We start from the raw sequence: 26210 nt of genomic DNA on the forward strand, positions 1-26210 counted from the left end.
AAGGGGGGGGGGGGGGGTCTGAAAATGGGATAAAACAAACGTTTGCAAATTACAACTGGTCTAAAAATCAATGCAGCTAAATCACCCTGTAAATTCAGATATTCAAATATAGGAGGCTGGAGCAAGGCTTAATATAATGCCAAAATAACCACTGCAAAGCAAACTGAACAACACCTATAAAACAGAAACACACAAGAAAAACTGGATAATATTAGCTATGAGCCCATGAAACTGAAAAGCAATTTCCTTATCAGTAAGTAAAAACTAATGGGTATTTGGGTTGCTTCTCTGACATCAGCTCTGTGTTCTTTTTAGTGGAAAATCTCCAAGGTGCAGATTTTAACTTCAATTTTTTTCCTGTATGTTTTTAGTACTGTCAGATATACTACTGTATATTTTTACTACACAGACTGAGATTTTAAGCCCGAGTGTCAAAACTGCATATGTAAATAGAGGTCAAAAAGTGTACATGGTCACATGTCTGCTTTGTATATGCAATTAGTGACAAAATAGGGTTATTTTTCACATGCAGATGGGTAAGTAGGTGTTTAGCTAGCAATCTGCATGTATAATCACATTAATTTGTGTCTTTTCCTATGCACAGCTGTATATTCATGGTCCTAAAAATCGATGCCTAGTAGACTGTAGTTAGAGCAGTAGTCTTGGATAATACTAGCAGAAGGCTAAAGTTTCTCTCTAAAATGCAGTGGATGTTACAATGGTCCATTGCTTCTGTCTCAGGCTTCCTCTTAATTATCTACACTTTGTTCTGTGCACCCAGGTGTTTCTATCTGTTAAAGCAATCATGAACCTTTATTGTACATACAAACAGATAGTCACCTCAAACTGTTCAACCAGGCAGCATTTTTGCCTGCTTGACATATGTAGGTTTTTGGGTGCAGAAAATCAAAGCCTAGCTTAAGGATGGATTAAAAGCTTGTCTCAACATAAACCAGGCATGCATCAGCTAGCTGCAGTGTTTGTGTGGCTCTGAACTTAGCCAGGATCACTTAACAGCTCTTTGGTGCCAGCAGACATGGTCCTGGTCTGGAAAGCAGGAGACCCACGCTGATGTTGGCTTCTGGCTACCTCTTTCCATTGCAGCATTAAAACAGCCTCACCCTCCTGTAGTGATTTATTTTTCCTTTTACAATGGAAATATTGTTCCACTGAAGCTTTTTTTAAAATAATTGTCCGAGACAATCAGATGGAATTTTGCAGAAATAGAGTAATCTGACTGGAGAGCTCTTTTGTACTGGGAAACATGAACAAATAAGCTAAGATCCTTATTTTACAGATGATCACAAGTGGCCCAAGAACATCTTTTAATCAGACACACCATACCACTCAAGCCCATTCAGGAAGATGCAACAGTCCTTAATACAACACACAATTCTTTTCCTTTCTCTCCCTATCAAGGAGGTCAAGGAGGGGGAATGAGGGAAAGTGAGTGTGACAGGATTGCAAGACTCTCAGTAGGATGCACATCAAGGAGTTTCGACTTAAGATCACATTCATACCTAAGCTGCCGATCCAAAAGCAGGGATGAAGCAGGTCCTGAGGATCTGAAGGCTTGCCAATAGCACAAGAGTTGTCTTTATGTCTGCAGAAGCAGCCAAAAGTGGCTTGTCGATGCTCCCTATGTTTCAGATTGTGTTGTACATGTTCTTTGGAACATGCCCAAGTATGATGGCCAAAATTATGTGGCTCAGTTCTACTGTTCCCTGTTCTTCTTTGTTCATTAGAAATCGTTAACCTTAAGCAGTATTCTGTGCAGAAATGGCAGCTCCATAGGGGATTTGGCTTGGAAATGCTTTGGATGAAAGGTAAGAGGAAAGAATTTTTGCTTCTTTTATTGACATTTACAGTTGAAGCAGGAATATGGCAGGAAGCAGAGCTCCACTCAGTACAGGACCTGGTGTGGAGGTAGAAAGGTCTTTACCTTACTCTGTAGGCTGACTTGGGGCCAAGCAGTCCCAGGGTAACTTGCAGCACCTTAAGATTATGTTCTGGTTCTGCCACCACTGACATGGGTGCTCTGCATCTTGGAGGGGGACAGGTGGCTTACAGATGGCTACACTAGTTCATGCAACCCAGGGACTCCCTCTGCAGTTTGTCCCCTTGGCACTGCTGAAGGGGGCAGACAACTGCTATGGGTCTGTTGCACAAAAAGGAGGAGGAGGGAACCTGGCAAAGCTGCACCCTATGGAGTTCAGTTGTACAGGGAATCCTGGGTTGCAGGGAACGGGGATTGCATGCTTTAGATACCTATGGGTATCTTGGCAGTTAATCTGGTGAGGCCCCTCTGCCTGTGGTCCTCCTCTAAGTGCAACCCAGCATCAAAACCAACATGGTGAGTACTCAGCAAAAAGAAACTGAGGGGTAACATTTCCCTTTATCCATCACTGCTTCTGACCTTCTGTGAGTCGAAGCACAACCTGTAACCAAATTTGAATTTGAAAGCTGGATCTCAGTGCAAGATCTAAGCCATGACACCCTGGTGAGCCTTGAGATCCTTTCAAGAGTGGTGTAGGGTGCACTGTTATGTGGGACAACATGACTCAGAAGATAAACCCAGAGATTTCAAATAGAAATCTATAGTATCCAAAATATTTTGATATATGGTCTTTACTGAGTTCTTTGCAACAGAAGAATTGCTGGCATTTTTGAGGGGTTCCTCAAGTCTGAAAAGGTTGAGAACCACTGTTCTAAGCCTTAGTCTCAGCCTAATCTAGAGCTAGAAACTGTCTTCATGATTCAGTGACTTAATGCACATTGGTGCCCTTCAAATACCATATGGCCCCCACATATTTCCTGCAGTGTGGTCAATTTATCTGCCATGGAGGGATGAAAGGCTCCAAGATATGAACCCATGTTTCCTTAGAGAGTCCAGCTGCTTTGTAGACGGGATCTAGATTCCTAAATGAGCAGTGTAGAAGGGCACTCACAACAACTAATGTGATGCCTCTCCCGTCTAATCTCTTGAAGCTGCGCTCTGATGCTTGGACAGCAAACCATTGGGAGCAATATGATCACTGAAGCATTTATATAGCTTGGCACCCCTTCAATCCTCACTTCCACCAGCATTGCCTTTGAAATGTTCCTACAGGATGCCCCTCAATAATCACTGGTAGGTAAAGCTACCCAAACAACCAACACCCAGTGACCTGTGCAGAGAACCAACCCAGTGCCTTGAGAGTGTCATGAACCAGGCCAACCTGGTCCAGGGAACAGTGGTGCTCAGGAGGAAGTAATTGGAGAATTAAGATCTATCGGCAGGCTCTGTTGGCAGTTTAACACTAATTAGTGTCTTAAAATACATTTACACTCAAAGCCAATTTAGTTGCTACTTGAAGTAATTAGTTCCATCTGTCTGAGTGCTGTTTTTGGAGGCCTGTCTGGCATTTTTACCTATGTATAGATACTAGTTTGTGGTTGCTCCATTTGTGAGAGCCAGTCATCAGTATTCATGGAAAGAAATACTATATCCCCCAAAGCTATTAGCTCATTAGATATCCACTAAATAGTCTCATGTCTTGATTGAGATGCTGCAGTTAAAGGTCTGTTAGCAATTCAATAGCATTTTGCGCTTAACAGTGTGGTCTAGTGGGCCAAGCACAGGCCTGGGAGCCAGGAACCTGAGAACTTGAACTCCAGGCTGACACTGACTCCCCTTCACTAATCTTGGGCAAATCACTTGACTGCTCAGTTCCTCCATCTGCAAAAAGGAGGTGCGAATAACACTTCCTTTGCTCAGTAATTCACAGAACATGGAGGTGGTAAAAATTCAGCAAGGGTCTCTGAGAGCAGGGTGGGATATTTCTCCGCAGCATGTTAATGATTCCTTTGTGCATTTTAGCTTTAAAATTCTAAATACTGGGGCTTCCTCCGTGTTGATGAGAGAGAATCTTGCACTTGATACACTCTGTCAGCTTCTTGATATCCTACCCACATCTTTCCCTTCTCACAACCATCACGTTCCTTCTGGTTATACCCCTCAGAGCCTGTTAAACCATTCAAGATCCAAAGAGAGAGGAAGCCAAATTGTTATCACTCTTGACCCCTAACTAAAGCATTCAGATCCTGCACATGCCTAAAGCTCTGTATTCAAACACTGTATTTGGTGGCCCATGTCTTGGAAAAGACCTTCCTGCTAGTGGGCAAGGCAGACTGTTCCCAAACTGCGGGAACTGCAGAGAAGGTAGTGCTAGCCTACCTCTGCTCCTCTCACTTCCTCTCTGTGCATGGCTAGGTCTGTCTAGTTAATATTCCCTTTCATGACTGTATCCAAATTAGGGACAAACTGTTCCTGCATCTAGGATAGCAGCATCTGTCAAATGGCTCACTCACCTGCTTTCTCAGCTCTTACATTATGACTGTAGCTGTCCCCTGGGTCCAGCTATCTTCAACAAGCTACTATCCTGAATGGCTCCTACAACCACTTACCAAGCAGATCCTCAGAGCAGGTACTCAGCACACCCCACCTGTCTTCCCACTTCATCACTGAGTGGGATCTCTCCTCTCCATTGACATGTCCCGTTGGTCTCGGTCTGCCTTAGAGCATGGTGACAATTCTTACACGGTGCCTTCACCTGTGTTCCTTTTGCAATGCCTGCTGTTTTATTATTCAGTGCCCTGCATCTTACTTATTAGATTGCCCACATGATGCTCAGGTGGAAGAAAAAGAAGAGAAATACTGCAGGCATTAAACATCCCAGAAGCAGGCCAACAGCTATTAAAACATATAATTATGCCATTACTTTCTCTCCCCCCCCTCTTTGTTTTTAAACGGAGCAAAATATTTTTCCATTTATTTGTTATCAGTTGAAGAAGTGAATATTCTGAAAGCCCTCAAATGTTCCACTCCACTACCCCCTATTAACTTTCTAAGCACCCAGGAACCTTTGGCTCAGCTTCATGAAATAGCAAGGAAACTAATTAGACCAATAAAGCGCAGTGATTTAGTCGGGCACCCTGAGAAAGTGAACAGAACTTTTTAAATTCTTCTTTAATATACAGACATTAGCAAGCTAGTTTCTTGCGATCTACCCTGGCAGGAAATTTAATGAGGAATTACTGGAGTAAACAAACAAACAAATTACCTATGAGAAACAGCAATGCAATGTTGGAAGGGGATGAAAATTCGTGGTTCTTTTCAGCGATGGCATCTCCTGGGTGTCCCTTCCAGAATGGGATTCAGCAGTTTCTCAGAAAATGGTGCGTCTGTATCATTGTTCTTCTTGTGCCATTTCATATTTTACCTGGCAACGGAAATCAGAAGAGGTCTCAAGGGTTATGCAGATGAGTTTCAGGAGTTTCACACTGCAGCACAGAATGAAGAACTGAGTTCAGGTCTTCAGATGATGGCAACTTGGTGTCACTCTGACTCCAGTGCAGCAACAGTGAGGATCTTGCCCCCGGTTTATAAGGAGAGAAGACATCACAAGACTTCGAAAATGGTGTCCAATAACATAAAGTAGACCATTCCTGTCAATGAATACACTGTGGTTATAAAATCCAAGTCCTGCTACATATAGCAGGAGTGGCTGTGATACTCTTTGTGTAGCCATTTCACAACTCCCCCTCTCATACACATCTACAGCTAGAATTTAAGTGACAAAGAGAAAATCCAGCAGTCTGCTGTGGCCTGGGAATTTGCTGTTACCGCAGTATAACAATGAGATGACTTGCATAGGAAAGGACTTCATTATAAAAGAAAACACCACGAGACAGATGCACCAGTCTTGGTACTTAGCGTATCTTTGAGATGCAGCCATACACTGTTGGTTCCAGAAGGTTTTTTTCATGGCATAAAGCATCATATGCCTCCAAAAAATGTTTTGTGGAAACACTGTGCTGGCTCTCTAGCCTCTTTGCACTTCAGGGGCTGCATGTCATACAAGAAATACTACATGACAGAGTGCCTATGGGTTGTGAACACCCCTTGTGTCAACGGTGAGATTTGAAGCTATGTGGGTAGCTTCTTTAGCAGCTTGAATCAGACAGCTTAGCTACAAACTTGGTGGTGTGACCAACCTGGTGAGAGCAGTTTTTATCAAATGCTTCCTGCTTTTAAAACCTTTACAGGGTCTAACTGGCTGTTATCTATCCCACTTTTGAGTCCAGTGCCTCTGCTTCAGGGGCGCAAGGAGGAGTCTTGCCCTTACATCCCCAGCAGTGGGAGGCAGAATGTCCCATCAAGCTTCATAGCATGCATGAATGTCTCAGCACTTGCACATTTTGAAGGGATGCTTAGTACCAGCCCCTGCCTGCTGGCTGTACTGTGAGGGCTGGGGAGGAAGGGGAAGGTGGGACTACGTGGATGCTTTGTAAGGGAGGGAGGAGGGTATGCTCCTGGAGCTCCTCTAAATCACGGCACAGCAGTTATGCCTGGTTAACACACTTTGAAATGTGTGGGGGGACCCCTTACATCTTCCTCCTGCCTCATAATGCATCTCTGAAAAAGGACAGGCACAGTCCGGCCCTGCTTGTTGCTGAACCTGTGTGTTGGTCTTTCATCCAACACTTGAAAGACAGACATAGAGCCCCAGATGTGCTAAGTTAGGTGCACACCTATATGCAGTTGGGCAGGCACATAGCAGGAGTGCTTCCCTTCATCTGCACTGAACATTGAGAATCTGGCTCGCCGGGATTGCAGCAGGGCAGCTGCAAATGCTCAGGGCCTCGTGGCCAGGTGTTCAGTGGTGGTGATGAGCACCCACAGCTGCTAGTGATGGTAGCTGGACCTGTGGGAGTTCACTCATTCTGTACCTCTCAGCCTTTCCCACTTCTCTTTCCTACTCACCGGGTGACCAGAGGCCAATCAATTTCTTTTAAAAAAAAAAAAAAAAGTGCAAATTGTGTGCGATTAAAACTGCATCATTTATTTGGTAATACAGCATGTAATTTGGGGACAGAAATGGATGGAAGCAGGACAGGAGGGCAATGCCAGAGGGTTAACTTAATAAAGTGAGTCTTTAAGAGGGACTTAGGAGGAGAAAATGGTTGTGAGCCACAGGGAGGGATTGTGGAAGGGCAGGGGTGAATGAAGATGCAAAAGGTTTACATAACTTATTGGCATGTAACTGTCCTAAATGAAGACAAAAAATGAGAGCTGTTTGCTGGAGAGAGAATGAACCCAGCTTGTCCCCTGGAGTAAAAATCTTTGGAGGAAGGGTTGGTTCTGGCAGGTGTGAAATGGCCTACTTTCATGGATATGCGTGAAGCTAAACAGATTGAGAGGGAGCTGGGGAGCTGGCCCAGCTTAAAAATAAGCCAAGTTCATGAACAAGAAGCAGCACGGATGGGACAGAAAGTTGTTTTCCAGGTTGGTTCTTGTAGTGAGCTCACCATGCAAGTTCTTGAAAAGACATTCACCAAACAATACCATCAACAGAAGAGGTTTTATATAATAGTGATCACTCAGACTCAAGACCAGCTGCTGCTCATTTGCCTTCAACCTTTTGATCCGGGAGGTACTCTTGCATTGAATAAGGAATTGATTGGTTGGTTGGAGGGCATGTGTGGGTAAGGAGAAACACCATGCAAATTGTCTTTTTCTCCCTGCTTCCTTCCAGCAGGCCAACAAACTTGGACCTGTTAGTTAATTAAAGAGAACAACCAAATTTCTTCTGCTCATCTATGCCTGTGAAAGGGTGCGATCCATATCCCATTGGAGATGGAGTCTCAGTGGGAGAAGGATCAAAACTTAAACCAACTTCTTCCTCTGAGTAGTCCCCTTAAGCATCTTGGGTGAAAGCTTGTGACCCCACTGAAGTTACTTATTCAAGTCACCAATCCTTGGGTTCAGTGTAGATCGGGAACTCCTTGGGCAGGGATGGTTTTTGGTTTGGGGGTGAATTTCAGGTCACAGTCCTCTTTGCAGGCATGATTTTGTCCTTGAAAAATGTGTGGGCTTAAAATTTGCACCAGTTGCATAATTAGGGGTGGGCGAGTGGGGCATCAGCCCAGGGAGCTGATGTAGAGGGCCTGCAAGATTGGCAGCAGCTGTTGGCAGCCCCGCCACCACTGCTGCCTAGGATGCAAACGCTGCCTGTCACGCATCTGATTTATGCCAACCTATGAGTCTGGCTTTAGTGAGCCTGCAATTGGCTGCCTGCAACTTTTATTTGTTTTTGCAGGTGGAAGTCGTGTCTACCCAAAGGGCAGCTGGGCTCAAAGATAGTCTTGAGAGGGAAGGCACAGTATTTTAGGTTTGCTGCCCTTTCTGAAAGAGTTTTATATGGAAAACTGCTGCCTTTTCAGCTTATCTTTCTCAGAAAGGATGGAGAACTGTAAAATCAACTGAAAAATTGATCTTAAATTGCAAAAAATTGTACTTAAATAGCAAATAAACTGCTCAAGTGGCTAGCCTGATTTCTTATGGAATTCCTGAAATATATACGGACGGGAGAGTGAAGAGCCAAAGGAGGCAGAGCAGAGTTTTCTCCTACCCAGGCTTGGGGTGATATATTTCTCCTCCCTTTTCAAAGACACGCATTGGTATTTGTATTTATTACAACAAGCAATCATTGACCGGTCTGACTTTCTGCCAGCAAATCAGGGACATGTTTTCAGCCTGCCTGCTTCTGTGAGTGGAACCGACTGGCCCAGGAGAGGTGATTACAATTGTTTTTTGTACACACATGGTTATTGATGAGCACAAATCAGGCAGAAGGATGGAAATGCAAACTGAATGCGGATGCCTTGAGCTTGACTGAAAACCTAGTCCCCAGAAATTAGGTTTAATGGGTGTGAGCCCACCCTCTCCGTGAGTGTGCATCTTCCACAGGCAGAAGGGAACGGTCAGCAAAATCTTCCATACAGCCTCTTCAGTAAAATAGGACTTCTCTCCCCCCCCCTTAATTCAAATGGGGCTGGGATGTCATTCATAGTGAGAAACATGGGACAGTTGGATCGGCAAGTGGCCTTTTACTCATGTAAAGTACACAAGCTGGAAGGTTTAAAAAGCATTACCATGTAGCTAATCAGTGTAATCTGTAATTAAATACACCATACTGTAATTGAGTGAGATTACCAGCAGCTATGCAGTCCAGCCTGATCCTATTATCAGCCCAGCGCACAATCTGTTAGCTCGTTGCCACATTCTGTATTAACTGTGTCGCTTCCTTTATTCACAGCGCCAATGATGTGTGCGCGGTTCTGGCAGCTGGCTTTGTTTTAGCCACAGCCTGAGGGAGGCATTGGGCCAAAAGTGCGTCTTCCGAGAGCAGTCCTCCCTCGGGAAGTTGAACATTCTTTAATTAACCAAAAATCAGTCTCACTTATATTTGCATCCTGTGTTGCAGATGGGAAATGCCTCCAACTCCTCAGCATTCATTTCCACCTTATCTGAGCGAGAAGACCTCATTTTTGGAACCCTTTATTCACTCTTTGGTAAGGAAAGACTGCCTGTTGTACAGTCACATGCCCACCTTCATCAAGGACAACACAGACTACTGAAATGCCTGATGCAGAGTTTGTTGGGTTCCTTGCATTCACTCTCACTAACATTTAAAAGTGATGGCATTATATTTGCATTCACGTTGCAATAGCACATTGAAGTTATTAGATGAGATTTGGCTACAAAATATTTGCAAACATCACAAAAGGAACTTATATCAACATTTAATTACTAAACAAAGACTTACACCATTAGGAAACGTGACTTAGCTAGAACTAACCAACTGTAGGATGTTTTCTAGCCGTAAATGGTTTTCTTAAACTTTAAAGAATGAAGATTTTTAGAGTGCTCATGGAAGACATTATTTGTAAAAGGAAAAAAATCTAGCACCTTTTGAGTAGGTTTAAACTACAGGCTTGTTCTTGTATGGGAAGGGAGCAAAGGAGAACTTACTTTCAGAGCTTACTTTGAGGTCCGAGAACATGCTCTCTCCATTCCTATTAGTTCCTAAATAAAGCATTCTTTAAGACATTTAAGCCTCTTTTTAAAACCTAAATATGTTTTGAAGTCTGTTGCTTAGGATAAAACCATGCCTAGTCCATGTGATATCTTATGTCAGACTGCTGTGTTCTGGTTTTTGATAAAAACAATCTGTTGGTAGTTTCCTTTTGAATTAAGGCTCCTTAGATTTGTAGTCTACCATTCATAGCATTAAAAACTTCCAATTAAAAACTTCTATTGAACATTTTAAACAAGACACAGATCACACTATCAAAAGTTTATACACGTCTTTCAAAATGCAACTTAAAGAAAAATTTTGTAGAAAGTTTTAAAGCAAAATCAAAATTACATGTTCAGACTTTCAAAGTTGTTTTATGGCTCCGTGTGGGGTATTAGTGTAGACACGCAGCTCACCAAGTACGTCTACACCGGGGTGGGCAAAATGCGGCCCGCCAGGCCATTTTGTCTGGCCTGGGGGACCCCTAAAACATTTAGAAAATTCATATTAATCGGCCCTGGACTGCCTGTCATGCGGCCCTCGGTGGCTTGCTGAAACTCAAGCCATCTTGAGCGGCCCTCTGCCCAAAATAATTGCCCGCCCATGGTCTACACGCTGCCATATAGCAATATTGCTATGGTGCCATGCTTTTAGTACTTCCTTTTTGGAAGTACTAAAGCATGGTGCAGTATGCATGGTTACTGTGCTGTGCACACGGATACATTTTGTCGCTACATTGCTGTAACGGCGCGCTATCCCTGGGGAGTGTGCCACTATGGCGATGTAGCTGATCTCGTGTAGACACAGTTGCTATGTTGCCATAGGGTGATGTATAGACTCTCCCGCTGTGTCTAGGGCCAGGGACCTCAGGGTTTTCAGGACCTGTGGCTCCAGTGAGCTGGCCCACTGCCAGGACTTTGTTCTTTTCAATAAGGAATTCTGAATGTCTTTTTTTCCCCTAATTGAAACCAAATGAAGTTTTAAACATTGCAGATTTTGGAGATGGTCAGCCTTTCTCTGCTCAGCTCCAGTAAAAAAGTGTGAGCTGAGAAGAGTCCTATAGCAGGCACTAAGGTATGGAGAAAGATAAGTCCCAGGAAAAAAAAAAAGCAAAGGACTCTTTACAAAGAGCACCAGGGCTGCCCAGTATTCACAGGGTCATATCCTGCTCTGTGACGCTGGTGTAAATCTAGAGCAACTTGTTTGCAGTCATAATACTTACTGGTGTAACCGAGCACAGACTTTTGGTGCACGGTCCCGTGCAGCTGTCTTACACGTGACTTGTCTCCTGTGGGTTTCAATAGGGAGCAAAGGAAATTAATCAGTGTCAGTTCTGCCAAGTAAAAGGCAGGGTAGATATTGCCAGGAGACACTTAAAGTTGCATGGAACAGAAGGATGTCTCCTGGCAGACACAGAACGGACTAATCACTTGATTGTCTCTGGAAAAAAGTTGCTTGTTGAATAAAGGGATCACCTGAGTCATCTGATCAGGCCTGGGCTCCTGAACTAGATACAACTCACCCTGTGTCTCTAAGACCATCTCCAAAACCTACAAACCAGGGAGCCTGCCCTGTCCTCTGAACTCACCTTCATAGCTGAAAGCCAGGCTGGTCACATCCTTAGAGTTTCATTCCATTCTTCTCCAATAAACTGGGACTGTGCGCGACAGGCCACTGTAATGCTGAAAGGTTCCCAGTAGCTGTGCTGGCAGCTCTTAGGATTTTATCATGAATCTTATGTTTCTCGTGAACCCACAACTCTGGCAGACACATAAATAAGGGAGCGTCTCAGCATTCAACGACTGAAGTCTTTAGCTCTTGCACTTCTAAGCATTTACTCCACAGATATGACCTAACAGCTTCTTAAAGACTCTAGGGCCATGAGAAAAAAGCAGAGAACCCAGCCTGTTATAATTAAATATCATGATTTTCAATATCAGCATTGTGATTTTTCAAGGGGTCTTATTGCTAAGGATCTGCATTTTGCATACTTACTTTCCTCTTATCCAAGTCTGATTAGCTTCCTCTTCTGGAGGTAAGTCAGTCCAGGAACAGCACACCCATCACAAACCCCAGAGCACAGAAAATCTTGTTCCTGTACTTGTCTTGTTCTTATTCTTGGTTGGAGACTCCCTTCTGTGGGGGATGGAGGGATCCATCTGCCAGCCTGACCTGTTGTCCCGGGAGGTCTGCTACATGCCTGGAGCACAGAGTGGAGATGTCATGAGGATTACTGAGACTCATCCAACCATCTGACTACTACCCCGTGTTGCTCATACTTCCAGGGGTAACCCTGAGCAGATCAAGAGTGACTACAGGGCTCTGGGTGCAAGGGTGAAGGGGACAGGGGCACAAGTCGTGTTCTCCTCAATCCTTCTGGTCAAAGGGAAGGGCCCTGGCAGGAGTGGACAGATCCTGCAGATCAATACATGGCTGTGCAGGTGGGGTCGCCAGCAGGGATTCAGCATCTTTGACCATGGGATGTTCCAAGAAGAAGGCTTGCTAGGAAGAGGTGGGATCCATGTGACAAAGAGAAGGAAGAGCATTTTCGCAGACAGGCTCACTAACCCAGTGAGGAGGAGGGCTGTAACTAGGTTTGCCAGGGGATGGAGGACAAAGCCCTGAGGTAAGTGGGGAACCTGGAGGAAGCAGGAGAAGGCAGCAGGGGAGGCCTCATTCTTCCTAAGAAAGTAGGGCAATTGACTGGTTACTTTAGGTGCCTGCACACAAATGCATGGAGCTGGGAAACAAGCAGGAAGAACTGGAAGTCCTTGCACAGTCAAAGAACTATGACATGATCGGAATAACAGCCTTGGTTTGATCTCTCATAACTGGCGCTCTGTCATGGATGGGTACAAACTGTTCAGGAAGGACAGGGAGGGGAAAAGAGAAGGAGGAGTTACACTTTATGTACAATTGCTCAGAGCTACAGTATGGCAGCCAGTATCAAGTGGAGTGCCCCAGCAGTCGGTCCTGGGCCTGGCTTTGTTCAATATCTTCATGAATGATCTGGAAGATGGGATGGATTGCACCCTCAGCAAGTTTTCAGGTGACACCAAGCTGGGTGGAGTAGTAGATACACTGGAGAGTAGGGCTAGGATTCAGTGACCTAGACAAATTGGAGGATTAGACCAAAAGAAATCTCATGAGGTTCAACAAGGACAAGTGCAAAATCCTGCACTTAGGACAGAACAATCCCATGCACCGGTAAAGACTGAGGACTGACTGGCTAAGCAGCAGCTTTGCAGAAAAGGACCTGGGAGTTATAGGGGACAATAAGATGGATATGAGTCAGCAGCATGCCCTTGTTGCCAAGAAGGCTAACAGCATGCTGGGCTGCATTAGTAGGAGCATTGCTAGCAGATTCAGGGAAGTAATTATTCTGCACTGCTGAGGCCACATCTGGAATAGCATGTCCAGTTTTCGGCCCTCCACTACAGAAAGGATGTGGACAAGTTGGGGGGAGTCCAGCGAAGGGAAACAAAAATGGTTAGGGGGCTGGAGCACATGACTTATGAAGACAGGTGGATGGATCTGGGTTTATTTAGCTTGCAGAAGAGAAGACTGGGGGAATTTAATAGCAGCCTTCAACTGTCTGAAGGATGTTTTCAAAGAGAATGGAGCTGGACTGTTTTCAGTGGTGGCAGATGACAGAACAAGGAGCAACGGTCTCAAGTTGTAGCAAGGGAAGTTTAGGATAGATATTAGGAAAAACCTTCTCACTAGGAGGGTGGTATAGCACAGGGATGGGTTACCTAGAGAGGTGCTGGAATTTCCATCCTTGGAGGTTAAGGCCTGGCTTGACAAATGATCTGGAATTGTGGCCTGACTTGACAATGATCATTCCCTGGCTGGAATGATTTAGTTGGGGATGGTCTTGGTCTGAGGAGGGGGTTGGACTACATGACCTCCTGAGGTCCCTTATAACCCTAATTTTCTATGATTCTATGACACTTAAGACAGGGATATTACATTATTTTATACAGCTTGAGCTCATATGTTAATTAGGAACGTTGGTCCACTTTTATGTCCCACGTAAGGGTCTTTGCAACCTGGAAGGTGTGCAAGTACAGCAAATGCTGGGTTGCACATCCAACCAATCTATGAATGCACGTCCACGCAGCCCCAGAAATGCACACACAGAATACACGCTTGCAGAAACATGCAGAACTGGATTTGCTGGCAGAAATTCAAGTGGCTGGTGGGTTGGCAGCAGTGGCTGCTAAGTGTGTACACATCCCTGGTTCCACTGCATCTGCTGTGCTGCTGGAGCACAAAGTGCACCCTTGAAAGTGCATGGGAGCATCTACTTGCACCTTCCTGCTGCTGGGCATCAACAGAAGCCTACTTTAGCTCAGGAGAACGGATGTAACTCTGCTGGCAGAAAGGGAAGCATGTGTGCTGCTACAGGGGAACCCTGAGGTAGACACACTCAAAGAGCTGCTGGAAGAATGTAGTATACAGTAGACCACAGCCTGGGTACATATGCACCCCTGGTCGTACATATATGAAAGAGTGCACAGAAGCACCCATATGGAGAAGAATCATAGAAAATGAGGGTTGGAAGGGATGTCAGTTGGGGATGGTCCTGCTTTGAGACTAGATGACCTCCTATCTCATCCCAGCCAAGAGATCGGCACAACAGCAGACATGGAAAGAAACAGGTCTGCACTCCACTCACAACTATGCTGGAGATGGTAAAGTTGAGAATGCCAGGTCCTTCTAGATGGCCACTAAAGATCCTAGAAGATGCTAAAGCTGGCAAAAAGATGTGAGGGAAGGAGCCAAGAGAGATTTACAGAGCTCTCACTGGCCTGGAAACAAGAACAAATGTTTCCAAATCTTTTCCCATTAAGTGACCCAGACACAGTGTGCTCAGGAGCAAGCTCCACTGCTAATGTATTGAGGAAAAGATCTTTGTATTAGCCATTATGCAGTTTAGGTATGCAAATTGTAATCAGAATATTTAATTTACAGCCTAATCCATTAGGAAGTAATTCCAGTACCATGTAACCTGCCCCTGGAGTAGCTGGGGGCCCCTTTGTGGATACATAAAAACACACTTTAAATGAAACTAATGTTGCTTAGTAGCATGAGAAAACCCTGGGCATAACAATTTAATTACTGCTGGGTTTTTTTTTAATACGTTGAAAAGAAAACACCAGCTTTTCCCTGTCGTTTATGCTAGATTTTCCCTTAATCTTCATAATATCCTCGTTTACTTTGTAAGCCCAACATTGTACAGCACAGACTCACACTAGGGAGATTTTTTAATTTCTTCCTGGCAAACAAACATGCCTAATTACTTGGCATCATGTCGCAACAGCAGCAGCAAAATACACATCATGTATCTACATGGAAATGGCTGGGCTTGTCTCTTCAGTCATCAGAAGCAAGTTTTGTCTTGGACTCTGTGCCCTGCATGCATCTACCTGCCGCCCTGGGCTCGTGTTCTGAAGCATCTCTAGCAGCAATTGGAAGTAATGACATTGAAAGTTGCCCTCAACACTCAGAGCCTGATGCCATAGAGAGTTAGTTTTGTGGATGTTCTGCACTGAACTTTTAAAAGCCACTTTCTTTACCAGCATGTCCAAGAAATATGTCACATGTTGGGGTGTGACAGACCTTGAACAATCTGAAGACACTGCTGTCCTTGGAACATTTCAGATGATGCATCCAAGACAGCTTCAAGTTCCTGGCTCTGGCTGGTTACCTGGTGCTCCTTAAAGCAAGGTGTAGGGGGAGCTAGTATGAGAACAGATGCAATTCTACAAGATAATGTAGCTATGGTAGTACAAAAGACTCCAGCCCTAGCACACCCAGTATTAACTATTTCGTTCCAAGAGGCTGGTCAGACAGACTGAACTGAATTCTAGTGCAGTCCCATATCTTGTCTCCAACCAGTCTGATTTCTGAGTACTCATTAACCAATGCATAAGGTGCTGAGATGAAGGAGAGGTGCAGAGTTAGGAGCTTTGCTGATCATGCCCATCTTGGAGGAGCATCCCCAAAGTACTCACTATACTCCCAAATTCCTCTGTTTCTCAGTTTCCCCTTGATTAAGAATTAAGAAGATATGTTATTCAGAGCATTATGCCAATCTTAAGGCCCGTCCCAAGGTCTGTGCATGTGAGGTATATCTGTTCTCCCCTCACCACATTCAGACAGGCGGGGGAGAGTTGGCCTCTGGGTACACATAGAGGATTGGTTAAGGGAACACAACCCCACAGTGAGATGGCCTGTGACCAGCAAGACTCATACCTACCTACAGGGATGCTTCCCACTCCCAGTCGTTCACTGATCCTGCTGCTGGCAAGCTGGGCTAGCATTTACAGGTTGGTTTCTCTCTAACTTTCTCAGGCATCGTCTCTCTCTTTGGGAACTCCCTGCTCCTGCTGGTGGCCTATCGGAAGAGATCCATGCTGAAGCCTGCCGAATTCTTCATCGTGAATCTGGCCGTCAGTGACCTGGGCATGACACTGACGCTCTTCCCTCTGGCCACCCCCTCCTTCTTTGCACACAGGTAGTTCAGCTGAAAGCCGTTGCACTTCAAGTGGGTTGCCAATCTGAAGAGCCTACCTTGACCTGATGAATTCTCAGGGGGGCCAAATTCAGGGGTTGTTTGGAGTAAATCTCGTGGAATGAATCCAGTGTGAATGGGGAGAAAATAGTGTTAATTCGTCTACAGTAGGAAGTTATTCCCAGGGCCAGGCCTAAGACCTATCCTCAACAGTGAGCTAAATGTCATGTGATATGGCCCCAGCTGTGGGAGTAGTCATTGCTTGTCCCCTCCTCTTCCCTAGCTAATACTCTCCTGAACACAAGTAGCTACTGCTGGCCCTGCCATGGGCCCTATATGTGTGCTCTTCTCTGGACATAGCTCCCTTCTCATTCCCTGTGCTGACTCATACTGCTCCCCTTGCTGATCCTGGTTTGGCCATCAGACTTGCTGCTGCCAGCATATCATTTGCAGGTTGCACATTGTCTCTACTACCCAACAAGGGGTGGACCTGCCGGGCTTTGAGAGTGACAGTCCAAATCCCTGTGACACTGCAGGGAACCACTGGGGCAGTGGAAGAAGCCAGAGTTGTCCCAAAGGAGCCAGTTACAGGTCATAAACTGTAGATGCCTTGCCTTATGCCATAGCAGGATGTTATGCCAGCAGGATTTGTAACTTAAAGTATTGTGTGTCTCCAAACTAAGCTTTAATACAGGTATTTTGGCTACATGCATTGTCCTTCCAAAACAGACCTGTTACATTCTTGTTCCTAGCTCTGGCACTGACCTGCTGCACAGCTTTGGGCAAATACCTCCACTTCTTTGTGCCCCAAAGAAAGTTGCCCCATCTATAAAATGGGGACAATGATCCTTCCTGACCTTTGTAAAGAGCTTTGGCAGCTGGATGAGAAGTACTAAGGACATGCCAGCTGTTTTTATTACTTCCCTACAACTGATACAAGGTCACAAGCCTGCCAGAAGAGCAAGACTGCATCAATGAAATGCAGAGAAGGAGCTGGAGGCCTCAGCTTAACATGCTATATGAACACAAAGGGCTTGGATTGACCTGATGATTTTTTCCTTCCAGGTGGCTGTTTGACCATGCAATGTGCACGTTTTATGCCTTCTGTGGAGTGTTCTTTGGCCTGTGCAGTCTAACCAGTCTCACAGTGCTAAGCACAGTTTGCTGCCTGAAGGTCTGTTACCCAACATATGGTAAGTGCCGAGATACGTTACCCTCTCCCTCCCTATGTTCCCTCAGCTCCTCTCAGTCTTCCACATTTTGTCTGTCTGAGAGTCACTGGGTGCACCTATATGAGATGTTTCACTGTGCAGTAAAGCTAGTTACTGTGCAGTAAGTATCTGTGTACCTGCAAATGCAAGTAGCAAATTTATTTGAGATTACTTACTGCGCAGTAGCACACATGTAGACACCTGACTGGGAGCAAATGTGCTGCTGGGCAGCAGGAGACAGGAGATTGCTCTCTGCCCTCAGGAGCTGCCTGCTGCTGAGGGTCTTTATCTCCCACAGTCACAGGGCCCGGGCTGGGAGATCCTTCTGCGATCGCAGAGTGGGGGCTAGGCGCTCCATGGTGCTGGGGCAGAGGGACACTGTCCCCACCCATGCTTTGGTGGTGGAGCCCACCCCAGCAGCAGGCAGCTCCCAGGGGCAGGAAGCAATATCCCAGGCTCTGCCAGGAGACAGCTGTCTCCTGGCCCCTGGGCTAGTACCGAAGGGGAGCCTAGAGCTCCCCCGGCAGCTGCAGGAGCCCATTGTAGGGCTGCAGGGAGCGGAAGCAGTCTGCTGCTCAGAGCAGCAAATCTCCTCCTGCATCTCTGAACATGTAGACATGTGCCTCAAGAGTAAACTGTTCCCAGACTATTTTCACATGTAGATGCACCCGCTCTGGCAACTGAAGGAAGTTATTTAACACGGGCTTATGGCACAGCTGTCACTCACTCTGCCTTGACCCAGCGGCCGTATTGCCTGTGTCCGATTTGGGAAGTTTCTTGTTTTATGGCTGCAAGTCTGCATTCAGATGCAAGTTTCATCTTATCATCACCATCAGCCTGGTGGTGGACCTGAAGGCTGGACCTGAAGTCCTGTCAGCTTATAGGAGGATAATCATAGACTCAACTTAGGCTCAAGCAGCACACACAGATGTATACTTAGTTCTGAATGTCTGAGCTTTTATCTGATGCATCTATATCATATATGCAAGAAGGTCATATGCACTGTGGAAATTTCTTAGAGAAAACATGCATGTTCCTTGAGAGCTGAGGCAGTCCAGCTGAGTCACTCTTGTATTAAAAGGAAGCATTGTTGGCACTGTGTTATCTTCCAGAGTCCTTCAACCTTCAGAATCCACCAACATTCCTGATCTCTGAAATGACCCAGGTCACAGTACAAGGTGTGTCTTTACTGAGAGAGGCCCATCCCAACACCCCAAGCAGTCTTGATGAAACTACTGGAGCTCTGGGACAGAAGCAGGCCCTACAGTTTGCTAGGAGGTAGAGGTTCGTTAGGAGCTGAGCTGGTGCAGAGCAGGAAGTACCAGGGGTGCAAAGTTTTGTTGAGCTGCAAGGTCAGTTGTTTCATAGAAACTCCAAAAGACAGGGCTCGTAGGGTGTAAACTCCACCTCAGTGCCACGGCAGGGAGAGCTCCATGTGTGCAGCTTCTTAAAACAGAAGAAATGGAGCTGCCATGGCTTGTATGCGTCTTATTCAGATGTGCAAACCTCCTGATCTTTTATGTTGATCCACCATAAACAGTATTTATTGGACTCTATTTAAATCATCAGTACTCTAGGATCAGACTGGCGGTAGGAAGAGTTATTTTCCTAGAGACAGACCACATTTTTACCTGAAAACAAACTTAGGAGAAAACACGGGGTACAAACTGCACCCACAAAAGAGGGAGCTTCTGAAATTGCAGCCAAAGTGTTCAGCTCTCCTCCTGCAGGAATTGCCCCTTTTTTGTCTTATTCAGGCAGCTGGACTTGCCTGCCTGCATATATCTTCACAGTGGCTTTTGGCTTACAGGCTGAAATATAAATATCATAAACATGAAAGATATTAACTTGATTTGCAGACAAATTTTCCGAGATATATTCTCCCATAAATTCCTTTTGCTGTAGCCCAGAATGGATGCTGAGTGGGTATGGTAAGACCCAAATAGCAGGATTTCAGTCACCCCTTACGCTGGCATCCATCTTGTGACGGTGTCTGGCAGACTAGTGATTTAAACATGCTCAGAACACAGTAACACATTTCTAATACTGTGGGCCCAGGAAGGGACGCCCAGGCTAGTTTACACAACAGTTTCTCAAAGGGTAATTGAATCCTGATCCTGAACTATTGTGTTCTGTTCATGACTTTGGCGAGAGCAGGATTGAGCTCTCTGGGAGGCTGTACCTTCGGGAGGGAGAGCTCAAACCCCTGTTTTGCCACATTGAACCCTGCAGCTGCATATTCAAGAAGACTATTTTGCTGGGGCATAAGGATTTGCCTGCAAACTTTTGCAGGAATCTGAGTGGCGGCCACCTCAACATTCACTTGACCCTGGCTAATGACAGTCCAGTTTGTAGCTGGCATTGGAACGGAGTCATCTCAGCTGCAGCCAGCACAAGGCTCTTGGGATTCCTTTTTATGGTTGCAGAAAGTATCACAAAAGGTGGAAGGAAAGATAAAGAATAATACTGGACGTGAAAAGACAGCCAGGTACCAGCACCATCTCCCTCTGCAATTTCTGGTCCGACTCTTGAGATTTTTCCAGTGCTGCCTGCATGGCATCTTGAGCTTATCTGCCTGGCATGCACTTGTGCATTCTCCTCTAGGAAATGACTAATCTCAGCATATTTTTAATTGCATAGATTCAAAATAAAAGTTATTCTTACATATGTCTGAAGATTTAGCTCTTTACAATTAAGCTCTTGGCAGAACAGAGGATGTAGGATTTAAGGGAGGGAGGGAAGAATTGAGAGACAGCGAGAAAAAGCCCAACCCACCCTTGTGCAGAACAATCTGGCTTTTATGAAAGCAGTTCTGATTATGATGCTGATTTGAATTGAAATAAAAAGGCCCAATCTTCCTCTGCTCCCCTCTCCCCATTCCCAGATGCAATATCCCTCTGCCTGCTTCCCTAATCCTTCTTTCCAGCCGTGTTTAGGGGCTCTCAGCATCTTTCAGCCTATAAACTCCTGGATGGCCCAAAATTTTTGGAACTGGAGGTGAAAGAGTTCAAGCCATCATCCATGGGGCCAATGAGGGCCTGAATAGAAAGGGCTTCACTTCAACATGTTCTCCATATCATTATCAGCATCATCTACAGTGAAGATAGCATTTGGTATATCAATAATGGGTGCTGCATTGACAAAGGAAGTCACAGCTCTGACTTCAAAGGCTGCCCTGACTCCAAAGACAGTCCCTCTAACAGACAAAGGATAGGCAAGAGTTCGGTCTAGTGTTAAATAATCCAAATGCTGGTGCCCTCCTGTCTTGCCTGTAAGACTATTATAAGTCAAGAATTAGTATAGCTCATTCTTGGGGTGCCTCCGTTTTGCACAATACAAACCTCAGGCTGAACAGACCCATTTTCCAAGGCACCGGGGTAATCGGGCATTGATTTACATGGACTCTGGGAGAGAAGAGGAAGCCAGGGCTATCCAGCCATTGCAGAAGTCTGGAACTGACTGGCATTTGCTGTGCAAACTGGGGCATGTCAGTTAGCCTCCCTCTCTTCCCTGCTTCTCTGCTCTGTCAGCTGGGGACAGCAGTACGTGTGTGCACATCTCCCAGGAGCCTCACAGAGTTTTATTAATTAATGCTCACACAACTCTCTCGGCTCCTCTGAGGAACATCAGGCCCTGTTCTTTTCCAGCATTTCCCTTCTGAGCTAAAGCCAGCTGCTTTTGCTCTTGCTGAGGAAGGCCATGCCGTGCGTGTTTGCTGCAGCATCCTCCTGGCTGGACACAAGTCACAGGTCAATGGCAGGCAGCTCTGGCTGTTTGCCCAAAGTCTGACACTTCGGCAGGGCTGCCTGTAGCCTTGCTGTTTCCATCATCCCATTTCGCTGGGGTTGCCTATAGTGAAGTGGAAAGAGTTCAGTTCTCAGCAGCTAACTGCCTGAAAGCCTGTTCTGTCCCATTTTGACTCGCTGTCATGGGTAACAGGCACCTAAACAGCAAGGAAAGATGCTCAATTGGTACAAGACCTCTCTGAAATGACTCTAGTCCTGGATGCTTGCAGAAAATAGTGAGGGACGACTGTTGCTCTCTGTCCAGACTGCTCGCCCATGGATTCTCTCCCCCAAAGCTCAGTCCCACCATGTGGAGATGCTGAGGAGAAACTTGAGATGCTGTGGCCTCAGCAGCCAAGGTGCAGAGGGTATCGTCATTAGGGACCTACTTCACTTGCAGTAAGGTGAAGCCATTTTCGTGGCTTGCTTATGGCAGGAAGGGCCAATTTCATGGGCATTTTCTGGCGGCCCTGCCCCTCGCTGCAGATTGGCGGAGTGGCCCCGCCATCGCTGCAGACAGTCAGTAAGTCTCAAGCACATGAATGCAGGGATTGCTGTGTTGTCCAAGTATCATGGTAAGGATTGGGTGTTTCTAAAACAGTGTATTATATGAATAATTGGCTGTTTTTTGGGAGGGAGTTGACTTCATAGAATCACAGAAAATTAGGGTTGCATTCCTGCACCGATCTGCAGGAATTTGCATGGGAAATCACGACTGATGGACTATTTCCTGGCGATTGCACATACTGCCATTTTTTTGTGGTTTCTGTGAAAACTGTGAATTAAGTAGGTCACTAATCATCATCATTTCTTCTGATGAGAAAAAACTCCATCTCCCTCTGCCCAGATGAGACAAACACCTTTATGAAGATGAAACTAGCCAAAGTAAAAGTGACGTTAGAGTGATGAACTTTCTGAGTGAGAAGATGGAAATACTTTAGAAACCTAGCTGCCACTAACACCGTGCCCTGAATTAAAGGAGGCTGCTAATACAGAGTTCCCGCAGAGCCCTCACTGGAACTGAACACGTACATCACAATGACTGTGAAAACTCTTCTCTTTCTTTACAAGTGGCGAGAAGGCTGAGACCCACCTTATCAAGCAGGCCTGACCATACTGTTCTGGACCCCTGTGCCTCCAGGTGGGCTGTCTGCCCCTCGCTGGGTCTGCGTATGAGCTTTAGTAATTCCAGAACACAGCACTGTTCTCCGAATAGCCGCCAGGAGCACCTTGCCTTCCAAGGTTTCAGAGACTGCCCAAGATACCTCAAAGCATGCCTCTCTGTAACAATGACCCCCCTCCACAGCTGTACTCCTCCCTGAACTTGGAAGTTGCCAGGCTTCAGGGTGAGGCTGGCAATAGGGCCAAGACTATGGAACTCCTTACTGGAGAATGTGAAGATGCCCACTGATGGCATGCTAAGAACCTAGAGGTACTACCACACGACCAAGATAGTGTATATGTTCAGGTTGATTTTATGCCAATTAAGTGTGCAACCACATGTATTTTTTTGAAAATATGGGCCTCATATCTACTAATCTGTGTTTTGTAACGGTCTTGAACAAACAGTGATGATCACTAGTCAGCTGGGAAAAAGACCAAATTAAAAAAACACATTAAATAACGTCCTGCATACAGAAAAACCCAGAAAACAATCTGTTGCAGGTACACATAGTATCAGCCTTCAGGGCATGCACATTTGGTTTCTATTCTGAATTCCATTCATTGTACGTGGCAGATATCCAAGAGTCACATTATTCTCTTACTACAATCAATATTGCTATAGTATTACTTTGGCAGTATGTGTGGGGGGCATAATCAGCGTATGGATGAATCAACAGCAGATTAACACTGAAACATGCAGATCCAGCCCTCCAGGCTGGAGCTTTCCACTGACGTTGCCCTTAAGGGACTCCTACTACAGGGCTTCCGAAAGAGATTTGCAGGTGCAGCTGTTTGCATGAAACCCTACATGTGTACATACCCAAAGAGCCCTCTCTGTGCAGACCATTTACTGCCTGAATATGTGCTCCTCAAAAAAACTGCACGCTCAAAAACCTGCATTTCCCAAAGCCCTTTGAAAACCTGAACCAGAAAACACAAGTTTTAGGACCCCAAACTTACACTTTTGTCTAAACCCTTAGTATATTTGCCACATTTCTCAAATCAGTTGCTTTGCAAATGAAAACTGAAAACATTAGGGAAGGGGTAGCTGGGTCTTTTAAAACAACAGTCAGGAGTGCATTCACTGCCTGGAAGGAAAGAAACCTGCATCAAAGAGCGCAGAATGAGGGTGCAAGAAATATGTTGCCTCTCCTTAGCTCAGCTGTATCTCTCTCTTTTGCAGGCAATAAATTCTCTCCCACCCATGCTGGCATCCTGTTACTGTGCGTTTGGGCCTATGCACTTGCCTTTGCTATAGCACCGTTAGCTGACTGGGGCAGTTATGGACCAGAGCCCTATGGAACAGCCTGCTGCATTACGTGGAAAGCTTCGACCAGAGAGGCAATGGTCTATGTCATGGCTCTCTTCATCTTCTGTTACATCATCCCCTGTCTCCTGATTGTCGTCTCCTACTCACTCATCCTTTGGACTGTGAAAGTGTCCCGAAGAGCAGTGAAGCAACATATGTCTGCACAGAGCAAAAACAACAGTGTGCACAGCCTGATTGTAAAGGTAGGAAAGTGGGGCAGGGCAGGGGGCATCGCTGGGAGAGTTCTCACCACATATGGGAAGACTCTTAACTGAGGAGACGCAGAGAGGCTTATTGGCCTGGGATGCAGGACACTTGGGTTCTGCTCTGAGCTCAGCCACAGATTTCCCCTGACCTGAGGCAGGCCCCTATCCCTCTCATTGCCTTCAGTTCTTCAGCTAAAAATGGGAACCACGATGCTGCTTTACTTTTGTGAAGCCCCTTGAGATCTGTGTGTGTAGAGCACAAAGTTTTATCACATATAAAAAAGCAGCTGGGGGTAGCTGTGAATTTGGACTAGCTGAGTTTCTAGGGAGGTTCACCTTTCAAGCCAGTTGGGAACAGAATTCTGCAGCTCAAGCACAACTTCTAGTATAAGCAGGGACAGAGGCTATGGAGCCTGTTTCCTTGGTATTGCAGCAACATCAGAAAGCATCAGGCACTTTGTATCGTCCTTCCACTGTTTCTTGATCACCCACTAGTTTAATGCTCAATACATCCCTTCTGGGCTTGGGGTCCTGGTAGGTGATCTAAGAGGCTTTCACCATCTCTCACTATTGTGATCTCCAAGAGGAGCTGAACTCCCAACGCCAGTCACTAACTAGAGGTGACACAGGATTAGTTGCCTTAGTGCATCAGGTCACTGCCACTTCAAGTCTAGCATTCCTCTTTTGACAGCAGCCAGTATCTGATGCTACACCCAGTTCTGTACATGCCCAGTTAAGCAACACACACAAAGGCAATTCCTTCCAAACTTCACCAGTGATTGCCAGAAATACGAGGTTGCATTACCCTCCTCTTATCGATGCCAGGCGCCATCAGGTGATACGCCTCCACCACTGCTGAGGGAGCGTTCGAGGGACAAGTTAAATGTACAAATGCATGCCAAATTTTCATGTGCAATTACATATGCAGATGGCTGATTGATTCTGTCAGGCACATAATTACCAGGTTAAGGTGCACACGTGCAGTGAATGCACACATATTTACAAATGACACAGTATCTACAGGCACAGAATCTCATCTTAGAACGTCCCCAAAAACTCAACAGAAAAGCTGTAGAAGGCTACAAAAGCTGAAGCTGATTGCTCCTCACTAGTACTGGGCCCAAAGCCAAAGCTGAAGATGCCACATTCCAAATTTTTGTTAAAACTGGATTTGCACTTGAATCCAGATTTTGCAGCTCTGTCCCATCTCTTTCATTTCCAAAAGGAAAAAAAAATACATATATCAGTGTCCAAATGCCCCCAAAATGCTTTGGCAGCTGAGAAGGATGCCTGAGGACTTGGAAAATGCAACTAATAAATAACTGAGAATGTGAAAATAGGAAGGGAGAGAGACAGCTAGTGCCATTTCCCTGCGCAGTGACACATGAATGAAACATGCAGAATCAGGACAAGTACAAATCTCTCATTATATGTATAAAAAATAATCTTTTTTGAGGCTACTCACCTCTCCTCTGACATTAACCAGGCACAAGACATGATGGGGGAAAGCATATTATATATAAAAATAAAAGGAAAGTACAAGTCAAAGGTTGGGAAGCCCAGCTTATCTTGTGACAGCCGTGTGACAGGCTCCTCCCAGAGCTGCCTTGATTTGTCAAGAAGAGCATTGTCCTTTATTCTGGAGAAACTTGGAGTCAGGCTGGCAAAGCCACCGTCACTGGTGACAGATGGAAGCTTCTTCCTGGGGGTGATACTTGCACACAGTAAGGTCTTGCTCACTGATTCAAACGCTGACTTTTTTGGAGCACCAAGCCAGGCACCTGCTTGAAGCTGCATCTATGATCGACAATCCCTTGATTTGAGGATGATCTCTGTGGCGGGCCAGTAGGGGATCCCCCAGTAGGGGGTGCTCCTGCATTGAGCCACCCACCTCACTTCACCCGACCACCTTCCAGGCTCTGAGTGCCTCCTAGGGGGTGCCTCACATCCAGCCGACCCCCTTCCTGGAGCATGTGGCAGAAAGCCACCTTGGTTTCTCCCCCAAAATCTCTGCCCTGTGACACTGTGATTTACATCTCTGTGCTGTGACCATTCAGTTAGGATGGGCCCAGCACACGGGACCACACCCTCAGCCTGTCTCTTTAGGGAACTG

General features: G+C 45.7%; 1 protein-coding gene across 1 annotated transcript in view; it reads left to right on the forward strand.

The window, feature by feature from the left end:
* Positions 1–26210, forward strand: part of LOC109292689 (opsin-5-like) — a 65251-nt gene that overhangs the window by 7226 nt on the left and 31815 nt on the right. The window contains exons 2-5 of the mRNA XM_019510257.1: positions 9309–9396; positions 16263–16425; positions 17488–17615; positions 23766–24094. Of these exons, the coding sequence (XP_019365802.1) occupies positions 9309–9396; positions 16263–16425; positions 17488–17615; positions 23766–24094 (708 nt within the window). The remainder of the gene's footprint in view (positions 1–9308; positions 9397–16262; positions 16426–17487; positions 17616–23765; positions 24095–26210) is intronic.

The sequence above is a fragment of the Gavialis gangeticus genome, unplaced genomic scaffold (genome assembly GCF_001723915.1).
Source record: "Gavialis gangeticus isolate Ggan-Ray unplaced genomic scaffold, GavGan_comp1, whole genome shotgun sequence".
Taxonomy (NCBI): Eukaryota; Metazoa; Chordata; order Crocodylia; family Gavialidae; genus Gavialis; species Gavialis gangeticus.